The following is a 25,092-nucleotide window of genomic DNA, read 5'->3' on the forward strand; positions in this document are numbered from 1 at the left end:
AGGCAGCCAAAAGTGTGCCTGCACAGCCTGAGAAACAACACCATATCTATCTTAGTCGATATGCCAAAGTTCTGCTTTCTCCCTCTGATACGACGCAACACAGCACAGGAACCTGGGTTGCTGTGCTACGTCACTTCTTTGTAAACTTGCTAATTTTGAATTTCTGTGCACGTCAGGTTGTTAATGGTAGTATCATAACACTTTCTGTACATCCTTGACATTTACATGTAATAAATATGACCCAAAGCTTTGCAAAAAATGTTTTAGTTGTCTGAACATTTTTCGCGAGGATGGAGGTTTCACATCCTCCCCAATACACAGCATAGAACAAAACATCACTTCATGAAATCGTTTCCTTCCCGTGGAAAAGGCGATTTATATTTACTACCTCTGTACACAGTAAAGTACTGATCCTTCTTCACCAGGATAATTTAATCTCAGTGTAAGCGAAAGCTGAATGCCAGCACTGGAAGGTCCACGCGAAATGCTTTGAGTTGCACATGTGATAATCCTTACACCATTCTTTCGGCACACCCCAATGTAACATGTTATAAACTCTATGGGACAGGGCGAATCCCAGTGGCTCACTAATCAGTCAATCATATCTTCTGCCTCTCACTGAGCCTATTATTTTCTTTAAAGGTTAACATAACATAGCAGAAATGTTTGAAACATGGTAAGAATAAGGGGGGGGGGCAGTTTGAGACAAGGCAGCACTAGGCATGGGCAGCTGCCTAGGGCCCCATGCCTTCTCACTATGACAGGGCCCCCACCAGTCCATCACCTTTTAAAAAAGCATCAGTTGTACGAGTTCCAGGTGGTCAGACCCCCCCTAAGGCCTTGCAGCCACGGTGCAGCATTCGAGACCCAAGGATGGGGCTTCCCTCTTCCTGGCCTTGCAGCCTTGGGCTTTAAGGACAACATGACCCCCGCATCCCTGTCAGCTGCCGTGGGCTGGGCTGGGTTTCTGGATGATATTCCAGTTCCGTTGCAAGTATTTCAATTGCCCTTCTAAAGACATACTTTGCTAGCACCTCTCTCTGCTTAATCGCTGCATCTGCATGATAACAGCGATTTGACCGCCTGAAGGTGTGAAATGAGCCCTGCCCCTGTATGAATGAAAAGCAGGGCATCCTGCAGGGCTCACAAGGAAAAGCAATGGCCTTGCTTTACAAGGGAAGCTCCTCGCCTCCAATGTGGAGAAAAGCAGAAAACTAAGAGAGATTATTTATTTTTTTACAATTCTGTTTTATTGTTTTTTTTAACAAGCATGTTAATACAAAAGTAACATAAACAGAGTAACTCTAGTTGAGTATAATCATACATTTGTCTTTTATTTTCATGTAATTTACATGATATGAAGGAAATAATGAACGACTGGGTCTGTAACAAAGCAGGCAGGGATGATAAATTTGAGTTGCAGTGAACCCCACTACATCCATTATTACCACCCCGAGCGGAGTGCAGTGAACCCTCCATGTTATGCTCAACTCATATAACCCATGAAGCCACATACCATTCCTTGTTTCACGCATCCAAAAAGGTTGCACTAATCCGCTCACATCTGATAGCCCTACTTCCCATGTTCCAGTAAGTAGGTCTGGTGTCCTATTTTGCTTTTATTGAAGTAGAGGCAAATCTAAAGGGGGTAAGACAAACTAAAGAAGGAAAGAGGTGAGAGAAATGATGGCGTGCAGCAGAGAGACGAGAGCATAACATAAGAAGCAGACCAGCAAGAAAGAGCAGGACTGGAGGAAAGGGAGACGGAGTAAGGAGTCGTCTGTATGTAAGGGCAAAATTGGTGAGAGAAAGGAACAGTCTTGGAGATGTAAAAGGAATAGCATGCAAAAGAGAGGAATGCAAGAGGGGAAGAATCCACACAAAAAGTATACTTGGGGAGAATGCGAGGGTGGAAGGGGGAGATAGATGTAAAGTAACACAAGAGCAGTGGTGTAATGCAAAATGATGGGATCCCCTCTGCAGGATATGATGATGGGCCTCTGAGGCTTCCGAATCTCACAGATATTCATTGGCCCTGGGCAGAATGGGAGCCCACTGATGGGCTAAGACCCCCCTGAAGTGTCCATTTGTGCTGCAGGGGCCAGTGTTGTGTTCTGGCACAAAAGGTGAAGCAAGGTAAGAGGCTTGGGTAAAAGAGTGGTGAATAGCAGCAAGTGTAGATAAGGAGGTTAAAGGGTCAGAACCAGTGAATGGAGGGTAGCGGTGAGAGAGAGATAAAACATAAATAGCAGAACATAGAGGGGGTGTAGATGTAAGAGGTGCAAAACCAGAGAGAGGCTAGGGAAAATGGAGAGTTAGACATAAAGGAGGCAAAGTTGAAGCTGGGGAGAAAGATTAAAGATGAAAGGCAGTGCTGTGATAGGAGAGGTAGATGTAAGAAAGGCAGAACCATCTGTAGAACTTAAGTGGCCTGGAGAGTGGAAGTAAGTGGGCAGAATCTGCAAAAAAAACCTTAGAGAATGTAGAAGCGGTAAAATGTCTTTGAACTAGCATGTGCCGCTAAGTACATTGAGCCTTCTGCCAAAGTTTGCAATTCCCTGTCTCTTTATTCTCCATGTAAAAAAATGTGGTTAGCATTACTATGTGTGTCATCCTTCACAAAGGTCTGTGATATTGAACCATCCTCAACATGTCTGTGGAATTACTGCCTGCTCTCCGTGTACAATTACTCCTCTTCACCTTTCTATTAAATCCTCATTCTCAAAAATCTTTGAGAAAAAAAGACAAGCCCTAAATCTGCGTCACAGAAATTGATTTACCTACTGACCGCTTGCCAATCACCTTCTGACCTTTCCAGGAGTTGGAGGTAGCATATTGTGTTCTGTCAGAAGGTTTGTGTCTGATTCCTAATCAGGAAGGTAGAGCAACCTTTAACTTACTAATTTATAGTGCCACATTTGTCAATTTTCCCACCCAGTGCTTATGAATCAACTGGTACAAACTGGGATTTAAGGTATTCCCTTGGCTTACCATCTGAGAGGTTTTACACAATCCATCCCCTTCTATGTAATTTCGGTGATGTTCTGAACCTCTGTCTTGTGGAATTCCTGGTAATTCCTTGGGCTTCAGCTGTTTTTTTTTTTATCTTTCCCAGTAAGTGGTGTTCATACAATCCTTTGGTTTCTTGCTTATGTTCTACGCATATTGATATCCAGATAATAATTTAATTCCATGATAATCTGGTCTCTATCTAAGGAAAAAAGTTTTGGACTCGCATACACTCAGTTGCTTTCTGGATAAAGACAAATTCATTAAAACCTTATAATGAACCACCTGGAGTCCCCATCTCTAAGGGACCTGGTACCATATACAGTTCTCTTTGGTGGCCTGTGGAGATAGGGCAATCACCGACCTTGTTTAAGTCAGAAAACAAATCTTGGATTCATTTTCCAACATTTTCTCTCCTTGTCTGAACAGTGTGTCTTCCACTTACTTTTACTACATCCATACGCAACACAAAGTCATACATTATCACTCCTGTCACAGCCACAAGACTGTTGTACAGACAAGTATCTTCTCATAACCAGATTACACAAATGTTCCCTTTCTTAAACTTCCCATCTTTTGCCTTTAGTACCCTTCAGATCATTAGGAACAGTGTTCGGATTCTCCTCTTAGGCTGCCCCAGATGGTGTATCATTTTTATTTAATGTTCTGCTTTAAGTTGTTTCCCATTACCAATCTATCCATTTGCCATTCTGCAGTGCATAAAAAGGCCCTCTCTTTCTTCTGCATCATATTATTTCTTAAATTAATTCCAGAATTATATGCTCTGTGACAGCCAAACTCCTGTGCCATCCTAAAATTATTAGAAGTAGATCCTTCTCCTTTCCAACTGCACAGGACTGGAACTCTCTCTCTCTTGAGCTATGGTGTATTGTAAGCTTTCTGGAAAAAAATGAAAACTGGCCATTCTCTACATCAGTACCATCTCCACCTTTTCTTTGTAACTCTCTAAGCGCCAGGAAACCCTCTTGGTGTGGTGTTTGTAGGAAAGCCACTCTTTTTGGCATGGTTACCCCCACTTCTTGCCTACTATCAGTATGCTTGGACTGTTTTCACTGGGATCCTGCTAACCAGGACCCCAGTGATGGTGCTCTTTCCCTCTAAATTTGGTTGCTTAGGACTTTGCACACCCCACAATTGGCATACTGGTGCCCCCATATAAGTCCCTAGTATATGGTATTTAGGTACCCAGGGCATTGGGGCACCTGTGCAGGTTTGGTATCAAATATATCAGAATCATACCCCAATACTGTTGCCAGTATTGGTTGTATGAGTCCATGCACTCTGGGGGCTCCTTAGAGGACTCCCAGTATTACTCTTACCAGTCTTCTGGGGTTTTTCGGGCAGCCCGTGCTGCTGCGACCCCTCAGACAGGTTTCTGCCCTCTTGCTGCTTGGTCAGCTCAGGCAGAGGAAGACAGAACAATGGATTTCCTGTGAGAGAGGGAGATAACACCCTCTCCCTTGGAAATAGGTACCCTCCCCAAGCCACTGGTTTTCTTTGAAAGGCACATTTGGTGCCCTCCTTGCATAAACTGGTTTGCACCAGCCCAGGGCCCGCTGTTTAATGAATGGCTTCCTGTATAGCTTTTGGCAGTTTTTGCCCTTGATATAAATTGATGTCTCTTTTTAGACATTCATCTTTATAGCTTCAAGTTAGTTCAGCTCTTTGCATCTCTTAAAATGGAGCTGGAAAGTAATTGCTGTGATAAGGTGTTTAATTTTTGGGTGTGGTCCTCCAGCCTTTGGTGCTCCTCCCTGCCAATATAATAGCCATGTCATCTGTGCTGTCTAATCCCTCTTCCGCAAATGGTGCTTTCTTTTGTTTGCTGGAGCATTTACAAGTCACTCACCTGAACCAGTATGTACCCCTTTGTGTTGATGCCCCACGTCTGCTGAAAACCAAGGCCCATATTTAACTGAAAATGCTTCGCCAAAATTGGCAGTGCCGCGCTCCAACATTTTCACAATGCAAGGATGCACCAGATTAAATTGAATATGGTGCATCCCTGTGTTGTCCCCTGAGCAGGCACTAAATTGAGCTGCCTAACGCCAACGCAGGAATCCTTGCACCATTGTGGGGATTGATTGTTTGTGTGTGGGAAGGTGACGCTTCCTGCACATAAACAATCACTAATGGTGATTTGGCATTTCTGTGAGTGCTGCAGAATGCAGCACTCACAGAAGTGCCAAAGGGTCATTTTGAAATGATTGTTTACGTGCAGGAAGGGACACCTCTAAAAGTATTCCTCCTTGTAGCACCTTGCTAATGCCACCTATGGGGTGGCGTTAGATTTTGACGCTGCCTCAGCTTTCCGTAAACTCGTAAATATGAGGCAGCGTCAAAATGCAATGAGTGTTGCTGTGGGCACACCCACAGCAACACCCATTACACGCCCCTTCCAAACAAAGGGCTGTGTGTGACTGGGCCGTATTCATAAGGTGGCGTTAAGCCACAAAAAGTGGCTTAATGCCACCTTGTAAATATGGAGAAGTGCTAAGCACCACCAGAGCGTTACGAAAAGTGATGCTCCAGTGGTGCAAGGGACTCATAAATATGTCCCCAAATGCCTTAAACTTGAATTAGCTTTTCGATCGAGTTTGGTGATGTGTTGTATTTCCACATAATAGAACTTCAAAATATTTTCACTTATTTTATTAGGATTATTATTTGTAGCCATCTCAGTCATAACCGCACTAGATGAGTAGCTTCTTGCAAAGCTGCTTAAACAGTGACAGAAAATGAATGGTCAATTGGCACTTACTATGATGTTTCTTCCTGTGATATTACATCTTATGCAAATTAGAGGAGCCTTGCGTGTTCATATCCTGCCCAGGGCCCCACAAATCCTAGACCTGTCCCTGGTTTGAGAAAATGCACGCACCAACTTTAGACAGCTGATACGACAAATACATTTATGTAAATCCTTTTTCTCAACATGCCTCAAATATCTGTGGGAAACAGCACTGTTCAGTCTTGTAGTCATGTGAAACAACACATTTTGCTGAATACAATATATACGACTTTAGCTTGGTTGTTAAAAGAGTGATGCCTGCTGCATATCTGCTAAACAATTTTGGCTCTTCCTCGGTGTGATCCTAAAACTTAGTTATCACAAAATAAAACATATACATTTCGGCCCGGAGTAAGCCACAATTTTGTATTTATTAGTGTAACTTAAGAAAAAAATACTTCATGGTATTTCTTTTTGAACGATACCTACATTGTGCATGGAATCCAAAAGCTTCGTTAGTTGGTAAAACCGCTGCCAGCTCTGCCCGGAGGTATTCGGACTTTTTGTTACCAGCTTCCTCAGCTCCTTAATGTAGTTTGACCTCATTTCATCAAATGCCGCTTGGCATCTTAGGCCGTCTTTGGGAACTGATGAATGAGGAAATAAAAACACCAGTCACTACTTACTACATTTTCTCGCATTTTATATGAAATATTTAAACTTGTTCCTGCTGGAGTCAATAATTAAAAATGCAGACGAGGATGGCCTTCAATTTCAACAGCTGAACCTGCCAGTTTATTTAAAAAATAAGTAAAGGAATACACAAATATCTAAAAGTAGCTTTCTTTGCTGGCCGGGAGTTTTCCATTTATCAAGGCACTGTCACTGAAAATGAAACACACCGTCATCAAAAGGAAACAAGCACTGGCAAAGTCAAAAGCTCTAACCTTTGCAAGCATGCAATGTATTTTGACATTTTGTTTTATTGCAAACATTTGTGATATCCATTAAAATATAAAGGAATGAAAAGTAAAAAAAACACTATTTAAACGTTGTGATCGTAAATCTGCAAATATAAAAGTAAAAATATGATCCATTGCAAATAAATCAATGAAAGCGCCAATTAGCTCAGGCAGTGAAGTGATTTATTTTAGGTGGCTATGAAGATTTTCGTCACACACAGCGAACACAGCCAAAGGCTGAGTGGGCTCAAAAACGGCTCCATGGTATGGTGGTGGAAGCAAAATGTGAATGACATTTCAACAGACCAAAGGATAAGGAGGGGTGGCTGAAATCCCCTATCTGTACACATTATGTATTTCATTTTGATTTTATTGGAAAGATGAGGCAAGACTTCAAAATAAAATTGTAGCTAGACACTGGCTGCTTCCACCATTATGTAAAAATCTAAGGCGCTTTATCGTATGTGGGAATGAAAAGAAGGCATATGCAATAATCAGTCGCTTAACTACGGATTTAACTCAGCCAAGAAAAACAAATAATAAGGAATGATTATGTTTTAGTCATTGCTTGTGTGGCCCTACAAACATGGTCTTTCACAAGGCACCTGAAAACAACCTTGGGATTTTGCTGCTGTCCTAATGCGTAAAATCTGCTTGAAAGTAATGTCACATAACTCAGGCTCCCCAACAGACCCTTGCCCCCACCACATCATCAACAAGGGCAGCCAAATCATCGCTTTCCAGCTCCGGGCCGTCATCAACAGTTCCTTCAACACTGCAACCTTCCCAGATATTTGGAAACACGCTGAAGTCAACTCTCATCTCAAAAAACCCAAAGCAGACCCTGAAGACCTCACAAACTACCGACCCATCTCTCTTCTCCCCTTCCCCGCAAAAGTTGTGGCGAAGATAGTGAATGTTCAACTGTCTCGCTTCCTAGAAGACAAAAACCACAAAAAACCACAGCACTGAGACCACCCTCATTGACTGCACAGACAACATCAGGACCAGATTGGACAAGGGCGCGACGGTCACCCTCATCCTCATAGACCTCTCTGCAGCTTTTGACACTGTATTCCACCAAACCCTCCACGCATGCCTTTTTGACGCTGGAACTCACCACAAGGCCCTGGACTGGCTCACCTCCTTCCTCTCCGAAAGAACACAAAGAGTTCTCCTTCCTCCTTTCCGGTCTACAGCCACCCAGATCATCTGTGGAGTCCCCCAAGGATCCTTCCTCAGCCCCACCCTCTTCAACATCTATATGGCTCCTTTTGCCAACATCCTCCGTCCCCACGGCATCACCTTCACTTCATACGTTGACAACATCCAGCTCATCATCTCCCTCACTAGGAACCCTGCTACCGCGAAGAATAACCTGCACGCCGGACTCCTCGACATTGCCAACTGGATTACAGCAAGCCACCTCTAATTGAACTCAGGCAAAACAGAGATAATCATCTTCGGTCCCAACAAGACAGCATGGAACAACTCTTGGTGGCCCACCGCCCTCGGACCACCCCCAACACCCACCACCCACGCACACAACCTTGGCATCATACTGGACTCGTCTTTCTCCATGACTCGGCAAATCAACGCCATTTCATCCTCCTGCTTCAACACCCTTTGCATGCTACGCAAGACTTTCAAGTGGATTCCTCTAGAAACAAGAACAGTCACCCACGCCCTCATAAGCAGCAGACTGGACTACGGCAACACCCTCTATGCAGGGACCACAGCCAAGCTTCAAAGAAAACTCCAGCAAATCCAGAACGCAGCCGCACGTCTCATCCTCAACCTCCCTCGCCACAAACACATCTCCACCCACCTCAGATCCCTACACTGGCTGCCCATCAACAAAAGGATCATTTTCAAAATCCTTGTCCATGCTCACAAAGCCCTCCACAACACTGGACCGGCCTACCTCAACGAATTAGTCAACTTCCACATACCAACTCGACAACTCCGCTCTGCCGACCTCGCTACAGTCCCCTGCATCCAACGCACCACCTCTGGCGGCAGATCCTTCTCCCACCTTGCCGCCAAAACCTGGAACTCCCTCCCCACCAACCTACGCAAGACCCAGGGCCTCCTAACCTTCAGAAAGCACCTCAAAACATTGCTTTTCGAGCAGTAACCCCCCCCCAACCTCCCAGCGCCTCAAGACCCTACCGGGTGAGTAGTGCACTTAAGATATTTATTTGATTGATTGATTGATTGACATAAACTAAAAGTGAAGTGAATGGAGGCAAAAGAGTGTCCACAAGATGTGAATCTAGAAATGTTGCTACCAGAAAGGATAAGGAATTTTCTAGTTAAATTCAGACAGTGATAATCAAGTGTCTGATCGGAGACAAACAGGCGGCACACATAAAAAGAAAGTACCCAGAACTCTCTGATTCTAGATTGCAATCTAGCCCTAGACTTTGATGTGACCTCCTGATCGGAACATCAGAGAGGTTCCGCTCCATTGGCCGCACTTATCAAAACTTTGTGCTGGCGCAGTCACCAAACATGACACCAACTGGCACAAAGTGCTGAATTTGTAATTACTTTCCAGCGTACAACATGTTTTCAACTTGGAGATCCACAGAACTCTCATGTGACAGAGACACTGTCAGAACTTCTGAAGAGGCTAACACAAACATAAAAGGGAGCAAAAGCCCCCAGGCAGGCAATGGGCAGGATAAGGAAAACACCTCACATGGAATGTGGATATCCCAAAGGGGCCCATTTTTACTAACACTTTGACCTTGATTTGTCTCCCAAAAGGGACGCAAACGCAGGACAAAATGCTGAAGTGAGATTTACTTACCAGCTTGTAAAACTAGTTTTGTGTGAAAAGCAGCTCTAAAGCAACACAAGGCAGTGCTATGCGCTCCTTTGCATCAAGAGGTTACCAGGGGTGGTTTTGGCCATTCCCATGGAACCATTCATGTTTTGACACAAAGTCCAATCTACTTAAAATGGCAGACAAGGTTTTTCACCAAAAATATGCACTTCCTTGGAGTATGTATTGCATTGGAAAAATGTTTTATTTTCTCCAAACCTTTCCAAATTTACATGCATGAAGTACTATACAGCACACATACAAATTTCTAAAAAACATAAACTATATCTAGGCATATGTTCCCTTCCTATACAAAATCAATGATAGTGCATAGTCTACGGTGCAAGGCGTGTGTGGTGCAAAGCAGCCAAATGTGCACTAGCGCCGGAGGAGAGAGATATAGTGCCATATCTTAAATGACATATCTCAGTTCTGCTCTCTCCCTTTCACGCACCTCATTGCAGCAACTTTAAATTAGTAAATCTGAGCCAGAGTTCCAGTTTTACTTTCTGTATAGAAGAAAGACCAGCATTCCGTTCTGAAAATGAAGATGTAACCATACAAGACAGCCAGAAGACAAGAAGAGCAGCTTAACTGAAACCTGATTTCACAACTCCCTGATCAGATCGGAAAGGGGATTGAATAAAAATAAAAAATAAAACACAGAGGTGGAGTCATATTGTAGAGACTGCACCACAGTATTTGGTGCCAAAGCTGGCAGAAAACAGTAATCTGATTAGCTAGTACATCAATATTGAATCACTCGAAACAACAGGAGTAAGCAAGCAGAATACCTGCATTACATTGCTAAAAGATCATCAGGCCTTAGACACAGCAGTCTGCGAGCCAAGACAGATCATACGTGCCCGTACCACCCAACAATGCCAAGGGCATAAAGAGGACGGCACCCAACCGATAGCGATTTTATTGAAACCGTTCACCATCAGGGCCCTTTGGATGTCAGTTCCTGCAATCTTTTCTCTGATCTATGATTGTTGACACTGCCTTTTACTTGGCAGGATCGCTAAGATTGAAGAAGTCATAAAATCTGGGGGAAAACTATGTCAAAGGGAGTGTTAGACCTTCCAGATTATTGCTATTTAACAAAGTGGCCAAACTGCGCATCACTGCAGGCTGGTCCCATAGAGCTTCTCGGAAGAACTAGGTGCATATGGATTGTGTGGTCGGTAGATCCAGTTTAGTTTGAAGTTTAGTTTGGAGATGGGCCACTTAACGTTTACATCAGCACGCTGACTTAAACAACCCATACTCCAAAAGTCAGCCTTAACGCCTTAACATCTGTGCTCTTTCGAACAGTGGGAGGCAGGCAGCTGTCTAACAATCTCTCATAACCAAAAGATGCTCAGTTTTCAGGAGTTCAAGCAGGAGTTTCACGTGCAAGAGAACGAATGTTTCCATTACACACAATGAAGCACTGGGCCCTCAATCCACTTACTGCACAGCAGAAACAAGAGAGCTGTTACCCTTAGAAAAAAACTGTGAGAACAGCGGATGAATCCAGACAGCATCTCTTCCCTGTGCGGTATCTTGCTGACTAGCGCACCGCCCCCCACTATCCCCCAAGCCCCTACGTTAAGAGAACGGACAAGCGTTCTAGAGGTGTGACACCATTCACTAGATGGCGCCTTTAATGATAACGCCAGATAATGTTCAGTTTCAGACGAAACCAAATGGTGTAGTAAACTGGTCATGCTACAATCGAGGTGGAATGCTGTAAACCTTAAATTGTGCAAATGGGGATAAGGGAAAGAACCAATAAATGTGCTAAACCATGCGCCAGTTGCAGTGCAATGGCATTCCACAGTAGTATCTAGAAGCTTCAAAAGCCTGGCAATGAGGAATGAAACTGCGCGCAGACATTTGAAGGTTTGTGGTCGCAGACACATTTCGGGGCGACTACATTACCGTTTTTTCTGGTATGAAGGGTCGTTGCTTTTGTTTTACAGAATCATTTGGGATTTCTAGCAAACCATCCCAGCTCGACAAAAAGAAGGGCAGGAATTAAATAAACCAACTATTAACAAGCCCTGCGAGATGCTACATTCTGGAGTCCGCCCTGATTTGACCTCTGAGAGGCATCAGGGCCGACTGGATGTCTTTCAGCGTTTGAGGCCCAGTTAAGAAAGCGCCTCGGGGCCAACGAGACCGAAAGAGAGAATTAACGGAAACCTCAACAATTCAGATGAGTCATGCGGCTTCCTCCACATGTGAGCAATGTTGAAACTACATTGATGTGGTCACAATGAAAGCTACATAACAAACCGTTACACGATTTAATACAAGGCCCCAAAAAAGGGAACACTTGAAATATTGGATTAAGATAGTTGAAGAGCTGCAGCAGCAATATTTTATCACCTTAGACAGTGGTAACTTGTTGACTGTTAAAGGCACCTTAAAGGAATGTGGAGCATTATAGTATTTGTTTCGATTTCTAAATTCAACAACAGAGCAAAACATAACATAGTACAAAGCAAAATAAGAGGACAGCTAAACGATACCCGGGCAAAACACAACAAAACAGTCAAAACCGAGTGCAAGACAACAACCACAATGCAACATAATAACAATGTAATAAAACAATAACACAATGAATTAAAGCAGCACTACAACATACCGCCACTAAGACCGGCAAAACACATCACCTCCTTATGAGAACACAGCAGAAGTCTGCACAAAACATTCTTGTCACATATTAGCTACCACCTCAGCAACTCTGCTTTCATTATACAGTAGCAAAGGGTGTTTGAACCAACTACTGCTTTACTTGTCATCAAGAACATGTAACAACGCCAGTAGAAAAAGGTCAAAAATGTTTTGTGATCAAGCCTCAAGAGTTTAAAATAGTCCCAAAGACTCATCTCCTGGTACTAGAAAGCAAAGAGTGAAGACCATCACACAAACATGTAACTACACTGCAGAGGGGGCAATAATGCCTCTCTGTTTATGGTTAGGTCTGGCTTTCCAATGAAAAGCCAATTTTTGTTTTCTTGATAACTTTTTCGTCGAATATACGCAAAAAAAAATTGTTCCAATTTTATCCAAATCAATCAAGTGAGGTGCAAATAAAGAGGGCGATGGTTTCAAAAAGTGACATTTCCCATTTGAATTCCATTAGGAACTGCTTTCATATACAAGTTTAGGTTTGGTTCAATTCCATTCAGTAATTTTCAAGAAACTAGCATGCTCAAAATGAGCCAGTCTGTCAATCAACATAGCAATATCTACACCTGTGGTTCCCAACCTTCTGACTCCTGAGGACCCCCAAAGAATCATTACAGGAAGCCGGGGACACCCAGCAATTTGTACAATTTAATTTTCAAACATTAAGACAGTAATTCGAAAAAAATATAACAAGTACACACCAAACAAATACTCAAATTACTAAATATAAAAGTCTTTTATTTTGAAAAAATATGCAAAAATCGAAACATTTTATTGGGAAGGTTGGCGCTGCATCTCGGCAACTACCTTTTTAATGTTTGGTTTCATTTAGGAAAGGTGAGTCCTCAGGTCAGATTCTACATTTCCGGAGAGATTTCTGTTTTTATTTTTTAGGTATGCAAGATCTGAGAAAGCTTTTTCACATAAATAAGTGAAGGGGAAAGGAAGTAAACCATAAGGGCCTCTCATCTCTCCCTAGACTCTCTGTCACATGTACTTCATTTGTTTTATAACACCTCTCATACCACTGTAGGGTGTCAGGGCACTTTACAGGGGACTACAGAGTGTAGGATTCACATGTCATCCACACTGGTAGGCATTTTCTAAGAGTGCTTGGCCCGGAGAAGCACAAACTTAGGATTCAGAACACAGCACAGTGATTAGCGATGACGTTAGTGTAGTGCTTAATTTGTAAATAAAAACGTGCCGGTGCCCAAAGCCCTCCTCTTAAACACGCGGCTGCTGCAATTAAATGTGGGTACATGGAATACTGAGGCAGCATAATCCTGAAGCCATTTCGGGACTCTTCAATCCATATAAAGCCACTCCCTGCCACTTCAGCTCACTCTAGCAGCTTTCTACTTTCTCCCTTTCTGACGCTTTTTCGTTTTTCCCTCCTCTGTCTTTCCCATATGTGTCTTTTGATCGCAGCAAATGCTTGAGGCAGAAGAATAAGCACCGGCCCTCAAAAATAAGTGCCGGTGCTCAGCACCGGAAACAACAAGCACAAATTAAGCACTGCGTTAGCAATAAGAATGTATTTCTACACAAGCAAACCTTTTTTAGCAGCGTAAGGAAAATGAAAGACTAGGAAAAAAACAACTTTCTAATTTGTGCCATGCGGTTTGCATGCAGCTCTTTAATGGCGGTTCACAGCTCACTGTGCTAGATTATGATTAAGAACTGCATAGTAACAAAAGAATCTCTGTGACAAAAGCAGTAACCCATTGTGCCATGCACATAAAATACTGTTCTTTGCATGACACACATTCTTTGCAGCAGGCATATTAACCATCTGCACTACCTTTGAGTCAAAACTGCCACTGCACAAAACTCCCATCTCTCTCCAGCAGATATATTAATCACTTGAGTTAGCTTGATGCTTTTATTTTTTCAGTACAAGGAGCTTTGCAGTGCGTTTAAAACTGCTCAACAATGGAAGTAATAAATATGAAAATACGCACGCACGTGTTTGTCAGAGGCCCCAGCTGGACAAGTGTCTTCCTCCCAGCCCAGGCCTGCGGACCCCCTGGGAATGTGTCATGGACCCCTGAGGGTACGCGGACCAAAGGTTGGGAACCACTGACCTACACCATTAAGTAAAAAGTCAGCAAATCCAGGTTTGGGAATCATCCGTGAACCCAGCTTTTAAGGAATACTTAATCCGAGCTGGATGAGGAAGATTTCTGTCGAGAAGCTTGTCAGGAGGTATGACTTTCCACTTAAGACTCAGCAGGCACAGAGGAAAGATATTTCAAATGCGCTCATTTTGGTATCTTGTGGAAGGAAAGGCTGGTTGTCCCTGCACAGCATTAGTGCTGTCTGAAATCAGGCTACACATGTGCAGAGAACACAGTATGCAAAGCCATACTTATGAAAAACTACATTTCCCAGAAAGCTATGAACTCTTATCTAATTTGTAGCCACGTCTGCCATATCTAGTGGTCCCGGTGCCTTTGCTAGGCAATAGTGATCAAATATTACTGCAGCCAGTAGCTAGCTACGTGGATCTAGGATTTTCTTTGGGGTGAACAGTTGCTTCCTATAGAGTTGTTTCAAAGACACTGAGAATGCAAAATATTATTCTGAAAGTCTTCTTGTGTTTCGATAAATAACTGAACTATTTTGAACATTTAACTTGAAGTTTTCTAAAGACTGTAGAATTGTTGCATTACATCTGAGGTTATCTTGTGATTAAACATAAAGAATTGTTAAGTCTGAACTATGTTGCACATGCTAAGTATATATGATTATAAATAGGGCTTCAGAGTTCGAATAATGTTAATAAGAGTTACTAAGTGAGGAATCACAGAATATACATGCTTGCTAACTAGCCTGCAGTGGCACATAAGTCAAGTAGAAACTATAACTCATCTTTCACGAAGAGTGCACAGTGACAAAGCTTGAGAGAAGTGTTGATGAACATATATTAAAACCACTCATCTTTTATCTAGTTTCAGGAAACAAATTCCAAGTCAAAGTACGCACAGTTGATTACGCAGAGATCCTGCTAAGGTATACACATTCCCTTTAACAACAGGTAAATGCAGACTGTCATGGAAAATTAGCTGTATGACATAATGAAATTAAATAGGCAGAAAATATAGCACATCATGCAAGAAAACGTTTCTTTATTACTAGATTTTAATTTGATCATATCAACATGACAACCACAATAAAACATCAGGTGCAACCAAGTACATCACTGCACCTGCTTCTAACTGCTTCATATTATGCTTTTTATTTGGTTGCTTCGTTCAGGTTTCCTAACATAAGAGCTAGCATGAAGGTAAAGATAAGGAATACACTGTGAACTGGGATTGACAGAGAGTGCTTTTGATGCTGCTCTGGCGCCAAGTGCCGTCAATTCTACAGCAAGCCAATTGGCCTCATTGCTTTGTCCCACAACTGCTCCAATGGTGGTCTGTGTACGGCACGCCATCACAGTTTCTGCTGAACAGACTCCTTTGTTTCTGGAGCATGCCCCTTCCAGTGTGGAAGAAGTTGTAAATGGTCAAAATGCCATAACTCACACTGCTTGAAAATTTCAAATACCAAAAGACTGTCCTGCCGGCTAATCCAAATGTGAATGAGGTATACAGCCTTCACGTAACAGACAGTGCATCAGGATTCTTTATAATGTAAACCATACATCAGTAGTCATTATATTGCAGGTACATTTTGGTACGTTTACATCAGTATTTGCAGATTTCTTTTTTTCATTTTGGCCCTTTAGGGGGGTCCTTCTGGTAACCCTCATGGGGCCTAAAGGGGCAGACTTTTATCATCAGGACAGGGGACTTAGTCCCTGAGTCCTGTAATGGCTGCCGGCAACATTTTTCTCATGTTGGTGGCAGCCAATCTGAGCGCTTGTTCCTGTGGGAGTCTGACTCCCGTGGGAGCTAGATGGCCCAAGGGAAAAAAGCTCACAGGGCCAATCAGCATGCCCTATTTTAAAACTAGCGCTTATGGAAGACTCTTGCGAGCCTCTCGCGGACTGAACCATCCAGATATACAAATATATTTGTACCTTATTTTTTTTTTTATTACTGAACGGATTTACACCAAATCACAAAAAGCACAATCTGCAGAGCCAGATCTAGCTACCTGCTGAATTTGGTGTAATTCCAAGAAGTCTGTGGAAAATGCTTAGGGACATTTGACTTTTTTAACCACCCCTCCTTTCTTCTCTCCACCCCTTCTGGATGGATCACTCTGAAAGTTTCCATGAAGGACCTGCAATGAAATTTCTTTTTTTTGGAAAGTTTTGTGAACATTTGTTAAACAACTCAAAAGTTATTAGCAAAAAAAACAAAAAACGGCTCAAAAGTTATTAGCAAAACAAAAAATGGCACTTCTAACCATATATATATATATGTACACACACGCACACATATAGCACATTATGTACCAAGCAGTTCTGCATGTGTTAGACCTATTTGGAGTGACAGAAACCTGTGCTTCAGCATGTCCTGGACATGTTCTAAGTGTCACTATGACACTGTGCCTTTTACTTTATTGGTGTGCCACTGAGTCAATGATGATGAGCATGTTCAGGTTCCTCAATGTGTGTCTAAGTCAGTGGTTGTAGGCAAATGCATGCCCATGTATGCCACTCTCACTACAAGACTGTGCCTTCTGACCCCGGCAGTCGGTGATAATGTGGCGGTGGTACCACCAACAGGGTGGCGGTACATACCGCCACATTATGACAATGACGGGTTGGTTGAAGTCAACCTGCCAATGTACCACTCTGACCGCCATGGCGGTAGCAGGCGCTGGGCTGGAGATAAGAATCTCCAGCCCGGCGGTGGCTATTGTACCACATCAGGCATTTTGACCGTGCCTACCGCCATGGTTTTCGTGGCATTTGTAACACCTCGAAAACCATGGCGGTAGGCCCTATCAGTGACAGGGAATTCCTTCCCTGTCACTGATAGGAGGCCCCCTCCCCCCAACAACTCCCTAGATGCCCCCCCACCTCCCCATCCACGCTCCCCCTTCCAATCCCCCACCCCCTACACATACACACACACGCAGACAGGCACCACGCATACACACACCCACTCACACAGGCATACACACATTCATACATGCATGCATCCATTCATTCATGCACACATCCACACCACATTCACACTGACACATATTCACATATCCATACTTACACGCATTCTCACACATGCATAAATGCAAGCACGCAAACAACACTACACATACATTTGCATTCACGCACACACTCACATACTCATGCACCCCCCACACACACAACAATCCCCACCCCCCTCCCCTATCAGAAACCCAACTTACCTGGATCCAGGGGGGTCTTCCAGCAGGGGACGGGATGGGGTGCTGCTACCGCCAGCAGCACCTGCCTGCGGAACACCGCCAGGCCGTATTATTTTTCATAATATGGCTGGCGGCGGTCTACTGGCGTGGCGCTTCTGGTGGTAGCAGTGCCAACTTAATGCCATCCGCCAGCATGGCCACAGCCGGATTTCCGCCCTTCTTGTGGCGGAAATCTGGCTGTGGTCATTGTTTCGCGGACGGATGTTAGCCGCGGCGACAGTCTTTTGACAGCTTTCGCCACGACGGTAGGCAGTACTTACTGCCAAAGTCACAATATAGGCCTTAGTCTGTTTAGCCTTTTCTATATTTTTAAGTTTATGCAGAACCTTCAATGTTGACCCAGTAAAAAAAAGGGGGAGGGGACCCAAAATTTAAATCTCATAATAACATTGGCACTATATGATGAATCTGTACATTTTGGTTTTGATGGTTATGATTTGCTTTCTATTGGTGTGTCAATTTTTGTAGAAAACCAGTGCAGTGAAGGAAAAGTTAAATGGGAAGGCAATACAATTTTCGTTTGCTTATAATTACTGCTGTCTGAAAAATCTGCATCAAATGTAGCAAGCAAGTAACAATTTACAGTCAGGGTCACTGTGCCAGAGAGGGTGAGCATGCTCAGGTTCCTTAGTTTGCTTCTGAGAGAGTGGTGGTGGGCAAACACATTTCTCTGTGTGCTACTCTTGACTATGTGACTGTTCCTTTCACTCCATTTATGTGTCACTGTGTCACCAAGCATAATCAGATACCTAACTAAATCCCTGATGTGTATCTGTGTGTAAAATCACCAGTCATGTCTTAATCAAGTCTATTTACAAAATGGAGGGGTTTGTGCTTCATAAAATGGTGGCTCTACCAGCCAATCACAATGATGAACAATCCAAATGTGATTGATAGAAATCTAAACAGCACAGGTGTATGCAAGCGTTAACCCTTTCAAGCCAGCGAGCAACTTTTCAAAAGGCTACTATCTCTTAATTTAAATGCTCACTTAAATATAACATCACTCTGACCTTTGGTTTTGTTAAGATTTCTACACACACACACACACACACAACCCCCCCACACACACACACACACATACACACACTATCACTCTCTCTCTAAAACAATAAAAAAGTTACCTGTACGCTGTAGTTCAACAGCATTGATAATTTTCATAGATTCGCATTGTTGGAAATGGCCCTTTTTGCAGGGCCATCCCTAAATGATTTGCCCCCTTCCTCCTATTTTTTCTGACCTGTTTTTGTTGGCTTTAGGACTCTGGGCACTTTAATACTGCTAATCGGTGCTAAAGTGCGTATGCTCTCTGTGAAAATTGTATTGTTGATTGGTTTATCCATGATTGGCATATTTGATTTATAAGCAAGTCCCTAGTAAAGTGCACTAGAGGTGCCCTGGACCTGTAAATCAAATGCTACTAGTGGGCCTGCAGCACTGATTGTGCCACCCACATTAGTAGCCCTGTAAACATGGCTCAGACCAGCCACTGCAGTGTCTGTGTGTGCAGCTGTAAACTGCCAATTTGACTTGGCAAGTGTACCCACTTGCCAGGCCTAAATCTTCCCTTTTTATACATGTAAGGCACCCCTAAGGTAGGCCCTAGGTAGCCCCATGGGCAGGGTGCAGTGTATGTTAAAGGTGGGACATGTACTGAAATGTGTTACATGTTCTAACAGTGAAACACTGCTAAATTCAGTCTTCATTGTTGCAAGGCCTATCTCTCTCATAGGTTAACATAGGGGCTTCCTTTAAATATTATTAAAGTAGAGATTACCCTTGAGAGGAGATGGAAATATGGAGTTTGGGGTCTCTGAACTCACAATTTAAAAATACATCTTTTAGTGAAGTTGGTTTTTAGATTGTTAGTTTGAAAATGCCACTTTTAGAAAGTAGACATTTTCTTGCTTAAACCATTTTGTGACAGTTGGGCTGTTTGTGAATCCCCTCTAAACAGTGAGGCAAAGGGAGCTGGGGAGTAGCCTGCATATCCTGATGAGCCATCTGTGCTAGAGTGGAGGGAGAAGTGGTCACTTACACCTGAATGGGTTGTGCCTGCCCTTTCACAATGCGGTCTCCAACCTCCTGGTATGTGTTGCATGTCTGCTTGAAGAACAATCTCCAAGGGGTTGAATTGAGCTTGCCTCCTGTTTTGAAGTCTCAGAGCCATCAAAGACTTCCTCTGCCAGCACCTGGACTCTCTGCTGAGACTCCTGCCCTGCCAAGCGGTGCCCTATCCAGTCCCTGGGCACTTGAAAGGTGAAGTTGGCAGAACAAGAGCTGAAAATACATGCACAGAACGCTGTGCAGGGACATTTCGCGGCTGATCAACGATGCGCCGTCAGCTTCGCAGCTAAAATCGATGCTCCATCTGCATTGCAGCTGGTAGATTGACGCATCGCGGATGGCGAAACGACAGGCAACACCCGCTTGTGGCTGCTGATCATGATGCAAACCCCACGCAGCGTGGTTTTCTAACACTGTGCGACTGGATTTTCCACATGTTGTCCCTGGGTGTCAAAGTCAACCCAACCCTGCGCGGATGCGAGGAGCCCTGTCTGGAAATCGATGCATCGCTCTCTTGCAAGGGTGAAAAACGACACATCACCAACCCGACAGGAGAAGAAACAACGCATTGCTTCCCTTGCGAGGAAGGAATCAACGCATCTCTGCCTTTTCCGATGCACGCTCGCCCATGTGGCATTATTTTTTAAGCTAACTAGGTACTTTTTGCAAAATCAACATTTCTGTTGTTTTCTAAGGAGTAAGACTCTTATTCTTTTGAAATTCATATTTTAACTTGTGTATGTTTTGTTGTTTTGGTCTTGTTTGATTTAGATAAATATTACCTATTTTTCTAAACTGGTGTGGTGTCCATTTTGTAGCATTTTCCCTATATTACTGTGTGTGTTTGTACAAATACTTTACACATTGCTTCTGAAGATAAGCCTGCCTGCTCGTGCCAAGCTACCAAGTGGGTGAGTGGGGGCTAACAGAGTGTGATTCTCCTTTACCCTGACTAGGTTGAGGATCCTTGCTTGGACAGGGGGTAATCTGACTGCCAACCAAAGACCCCATCTGTAACACACATGCATTGATCATCCCTATTGTCAAGCTGGGAATTTTACAGTAATCATAGTTGGTTGTGTGTGTTATCGGTTATGGTGTGCTATTGGTGTTGATATTGGTGATGATATACGAGATAAAGAACTGAATTTGACAAAAAATGTGATGGTGGAATATACTTCTAAATGGAAAATAGTTTCTAGGATATTGCAATGCAAGCAGTTCTTGGAAGGTAGAATGATACACCAAACAGCCAATGCTCTGAAGTGAGATACACTCCTTTGAGGAGAGTTAAAGTCCATTGTGAATGTTATAAAGACATAGTAACAAAATTTCAGGCAAGGATCTAATGTGTCCTGTAGCCAGATCTTAAAAACAAAGCGACTGCAACAACATTAGGAAGAAAGTAAGGCTATTAGTCACAATGAACCTACCTGTACTTAATAGAAGCAGCACCTTCATTACCGTATACTCTTCAAAAGTGAGCTGCAAACGCCCAAACTCCACGCTGACCTGCTGCATACCCTGGCAGAGTTCATACATAGCAGACTGGCGCATCCTCTCCCTGGAAGGAAAAAAGTGACTTCATATTCGATATATATGAGCAAACGGCAAAATAAGGCTCTGTGGCTTTTAGAAAATAGTAATTGCACATGGTTTCAATTTTGTTAAAATATAAAGTTAAGACAACCCATTTTGTTACAGTTTCAAATACATTTTCATCGCTCTCTTGCCTGGGAGCAATTGGTTACATTTTAGAGGTGATGTGCAAAACCACAGGAGAACTTTTGCAAAAACTTTTATTGGATCTTCTCATTGAATAAACAGCATAATATGATATGTCTGACAGGACATCAAAATAGATGTGGTGTGAAAAGGAGAAATTAAGCTCCAGTCATCACAAAGTGCAGAGCAGGAGGTCGTCAACAAAAGAGTGCGGCTCTTGTGTCTATAGGTAGATGAATTATCCATTTTTATCCATCACTTGCTTTGTTTCATCAATCATGTCTCAAGTCTGACATGGGTACTAAGCAAAGGTTTATCAAAATCATAAAATAAGAAAATAAGCACTACGATTAAGAGACAAGCAACTTTGGCGCAAAAACAACCAAAAGGTGAGTGAAACTGTTGACATACTTTTAGAATGTTTTGCTTAGCATTTTTGTAATAGCTTAAAAACTCTAGGGTGCAGCCATTTTCATTTTTAGTGTTTACATGTTTGCAAACTTGCAAAACTCCATCCATTCGCACATAATACATTGTAACTGGCCTCAGACGGTGTGACAGGGTGGTCTTGAAATTTCTCCCTGTGTTTATGTATCACAGTTGTCTTTAATATTTGCATTTTTTGTTTTAGGTAACATGTTAACAAGGAATCTATCGGCTCTGAACTTCGGCACATCACATTTGGGTAGGCGTTTTATAGCTTTAACTTCGCACATTAAACATACGTATTTGGTTTTATAGTGGCCATTAGAACTGAAGACACAATTGCCCACTACATTGTCCTTTCTCCCAATAGCAATCAAACGTCCTGGTGTAACACAGTGTGGCGTTGACAAAGCAATGACCTATAATTTTACACTGAAATGAGACTGATTTGAAGTCTATCTTTACCTTCAGTTGTTCCGGGGGTCAGCTGTGAAACAGACTTATAATATTAATACCATAGAAAAGAAAATCTTTAACATGTAATCCATACTGAAACGTGAGGATAAAACTGGCTTAGCACAATGGTTTCCCAAGGAAGCTGTTATTACTTAGAGTGTCCTTTCTTTGTCCCGAGCAAAGGTTGTAATCAATCTTTGTTTTTCTTTCTACAATCTGCCATGCAGACCATTTGATCTGATTTCACATTGTGCAAGTTTATTACTGTTTCTGTCAGCCATACCCTCTCAACGGGGGGCAGGTGGGAGGAGGAGGAGGAGGAAAGGGGTGAGGGATAGGGGCATACGTCAGCGAGCGGTGCCACAAACTGATCAAAACTGCTCTGATTCCTCCTAGACACCAGTGGAAAAGTCTGTGGAAACGTGAAGATTAAAACAACCTTTATTTCGAGGTGCTTGTTCTCTCTTGCGTGAACATCAGTTTGGGGGAAACCAAGGTTTATTTTGTATTTCCTTTTAATTGTATGTTTATCACATCTAGACAAAGTACAACGAATAAAAGGTTTTATCAGTGCTTGTGATCCAAGATTTTACATACAGCATAAATTAAAGTTACAGAATAACACATTTAGAGGCGACCCCAGGTATTCCCATTCGGTTAATTCCGTCTAGTCCTCCAACAGCAGAGTATCCCCCCTCCCATTATAGGCCCTCTGCGTCTATGATTCTGCATGGTCTCAAGACCCACCCCACTAGGCCATGCTAAAGCCAAAAGGTTGTCCAGTCCATCAAGGTACGTGAGGCCTACTCAATGGCATTGGGCTCAAGGGTATCACTGTCTTCATGCCCATCTCCCCAGACGCCTCTATTCTGTTCCGCTAGGCATTCCCTTATGGGACCCCAGGTGTCCCCAGGTATCCTTGGGTTGTGAGGTAATTGGGAGCATCAGTGTTTAGGTTTCTGTACAATTATTACAGATGGTCAAATCTCCAAGCTAATCCTTAGCCAGAGGAGCACTGTGGCTCCTCTAGTGGATCGTCACTGTGCATTTCGCCAACAGTAATGCCATGGCTGTGAATTGTCTTACACTTCTGGGAATGTGGGAATGTCCTTAACAAGAGGGTGGTTTGGGGGAGGGGGGAGGTTGGGGAGCGATGGCCTATCATTTGAACCAGCCTGGTCAGCACTGCCACCCAACAGACACGGACCAGGAGGCTGTCCCATGCCAGATGCTAGAAATGTGTGTGGTCGGCACGAACCAAGCACAGTTATGAGGGTCTGATGGATCTACATGGTGCTGGCAGGCCAGTGTACTATAGGCTCTGTGTAAATGCTTAAAATGTTGAAATTTGTGTCTGTAGTTCAGAGTGATTAGTTTCATCTGCGCATAGCACTAATTTCACTGCATTTCTGATAAGGGTGTCCCCAAGTCATCATCCCAGGTGTGCCGGGCTGGCAGTGCCATAACCACTTGGTGTAGTGATATGGTGGCATAAAGCCAGTGCACCCATCGCATGGTATCAGGAGAAGTGATCAGCAGTGTCAGCGGTGTAAAGTCAATGGGCTCTTCCGGAATCTTCTCCTGGGCGGTCTACGGAGTCTGGTGATTGTGAAAGTATCTTAGGATGTGGGGTTCCCGCAATCTTGAAATTGTTGTAGTGAAAGGAACTGTCTGTCTATGTACAAATGGCCAAGGTCTGAGAAAGCCATGCTCCACAAAGTCTTCTGTACTGCCTGTTCTCAGGTGAGGGAAAGCAGGGGATTGCTAAGAGGCAGAATTGCTGGTGAGTATAAAAATGAACTACCCACTCTGCCTCACAGCGTTCGCCACGCCCTATAGAAGTAGCAACTGTTTGCACCTCCTTCTAGGGTCTCGGCTGTCCCACGGGCAGCATGGATGTCAAAGGGGTGTTCCCTGCCTGGTCGTGTTTAAGTACCAAGTGGGACAGCCGAACGGTGGGGTGGAATCACTGGATCGCAAAATGAGGATGTGCCACATAATAGTAGAGTTCAAAGTAAGGGACTTCAAACCCCCACGCTCGTATGGGGCGGCCATTGTGTCCCATCATATCCGTGCATTTTCATTAGCCCAGAGAAGTCTGATCGATAAGGATTTAAGTGTATGAAAAAAATTCTTGCAGAGGGGGAAAGGGATGCTTTAGAATTGGTAAATAAATTTAGGCAAGACAATCATTTTTAGCAAGGCCACCCTGCCTGCCAGTGACAGTGGGAGTTGCACCCAGAAATCTATTTGGCGCAGTAACACATCTCTGGCTGGGTCATAGTTTAATTGAAGAATGCCTCAATATTTGACTGAGTCAGAGACCCAATGAACCAGGAATTCCAAAGTACATGGGTCTGAGGCAGCAGTAAGTGGGAATTTATGGTGATGCTGGAATAATTGGGAGATAGGGGCCTTATCACAAGGATGCTTCACAAAGAGCAGGATGTTGTTTGCATATTTCAATAGTAATATTCTGCCAGTTTGAAAAGAGAACCCCTATGGAGATAGCATTCCTGGAGCTGCCAGACTAGGGGGTCTATGGCCAGGATAAAAAGAAAAGGAGATAAGGGGCACAACTGTCGCCCCCCTCTTATTGGGAAGGGCCTGGATATTAGACCATTCATAGTGACTGGCAGTGGGGGTGGGTGTAAAGCCGTCGGATGAGTGCCATGAAACCCTCTGGGATGCCAAACTGGCTAAGTGTTTCCATTAGAAATGGCCTCTCTAAGAAGTCGAAGGACTTTTCGGAATCTAAAAGCACCACCGCTGTTTCCAGTTCTGTCTTTAGTTGATGGGGAACTAAGAAAAAGCTTTGGAAATTGATCTGCGGG

The 25,092-nt window shown here is 43.4% G+C and overlaps 1 protein-coding gene across 2 annotated transcripts in view; it reads right to left on the reverse strand.

Annotated features, from left to right (window-relative positions):
• The window catches only part of NR3C2 (nuclear receptor subfamily 3 group C member 2), a 799,955-nt gene that overhangs the window by 20,499 nt on the left and 754,364 nt on the right, over window positions 1–25,092 (reverse strand). For both annotated transcript variants that reach the window (XM_069242633.1, XM_069242632.1), the window contains exons 7-8: window positions 21,085–21,215; window positions 6,251–6,408 (exon numbers count right to left, since the gene is read on the reverse strand). In XM_069242633.1, coding sequence (XP_069098734.1) covers window positions 6,251–6,408; window positions 21,085–21,215 — 289 coding nt within the window. The remainder of the gene's footprint in view (window positions 1–6,250; window positions 6,409–21,084; window positions 21,216–25,092) is intronic.

Source organism: Pleurodeles waltl, chromosome 1_2 (genome assembly GCF_031143425.1).
Source record: "Pleurodeles waltl isolate 20211129_DDA chromosome 1_2, aPleWal1.hap1.20221129, whole genome shotgun sequence".
Lineage (NCBI taxonomy): Eukaryota > Metazoa > Chordata > Amphibia > Caudata > Salamandridae > Pleurodeles > Pleurodeles waltl.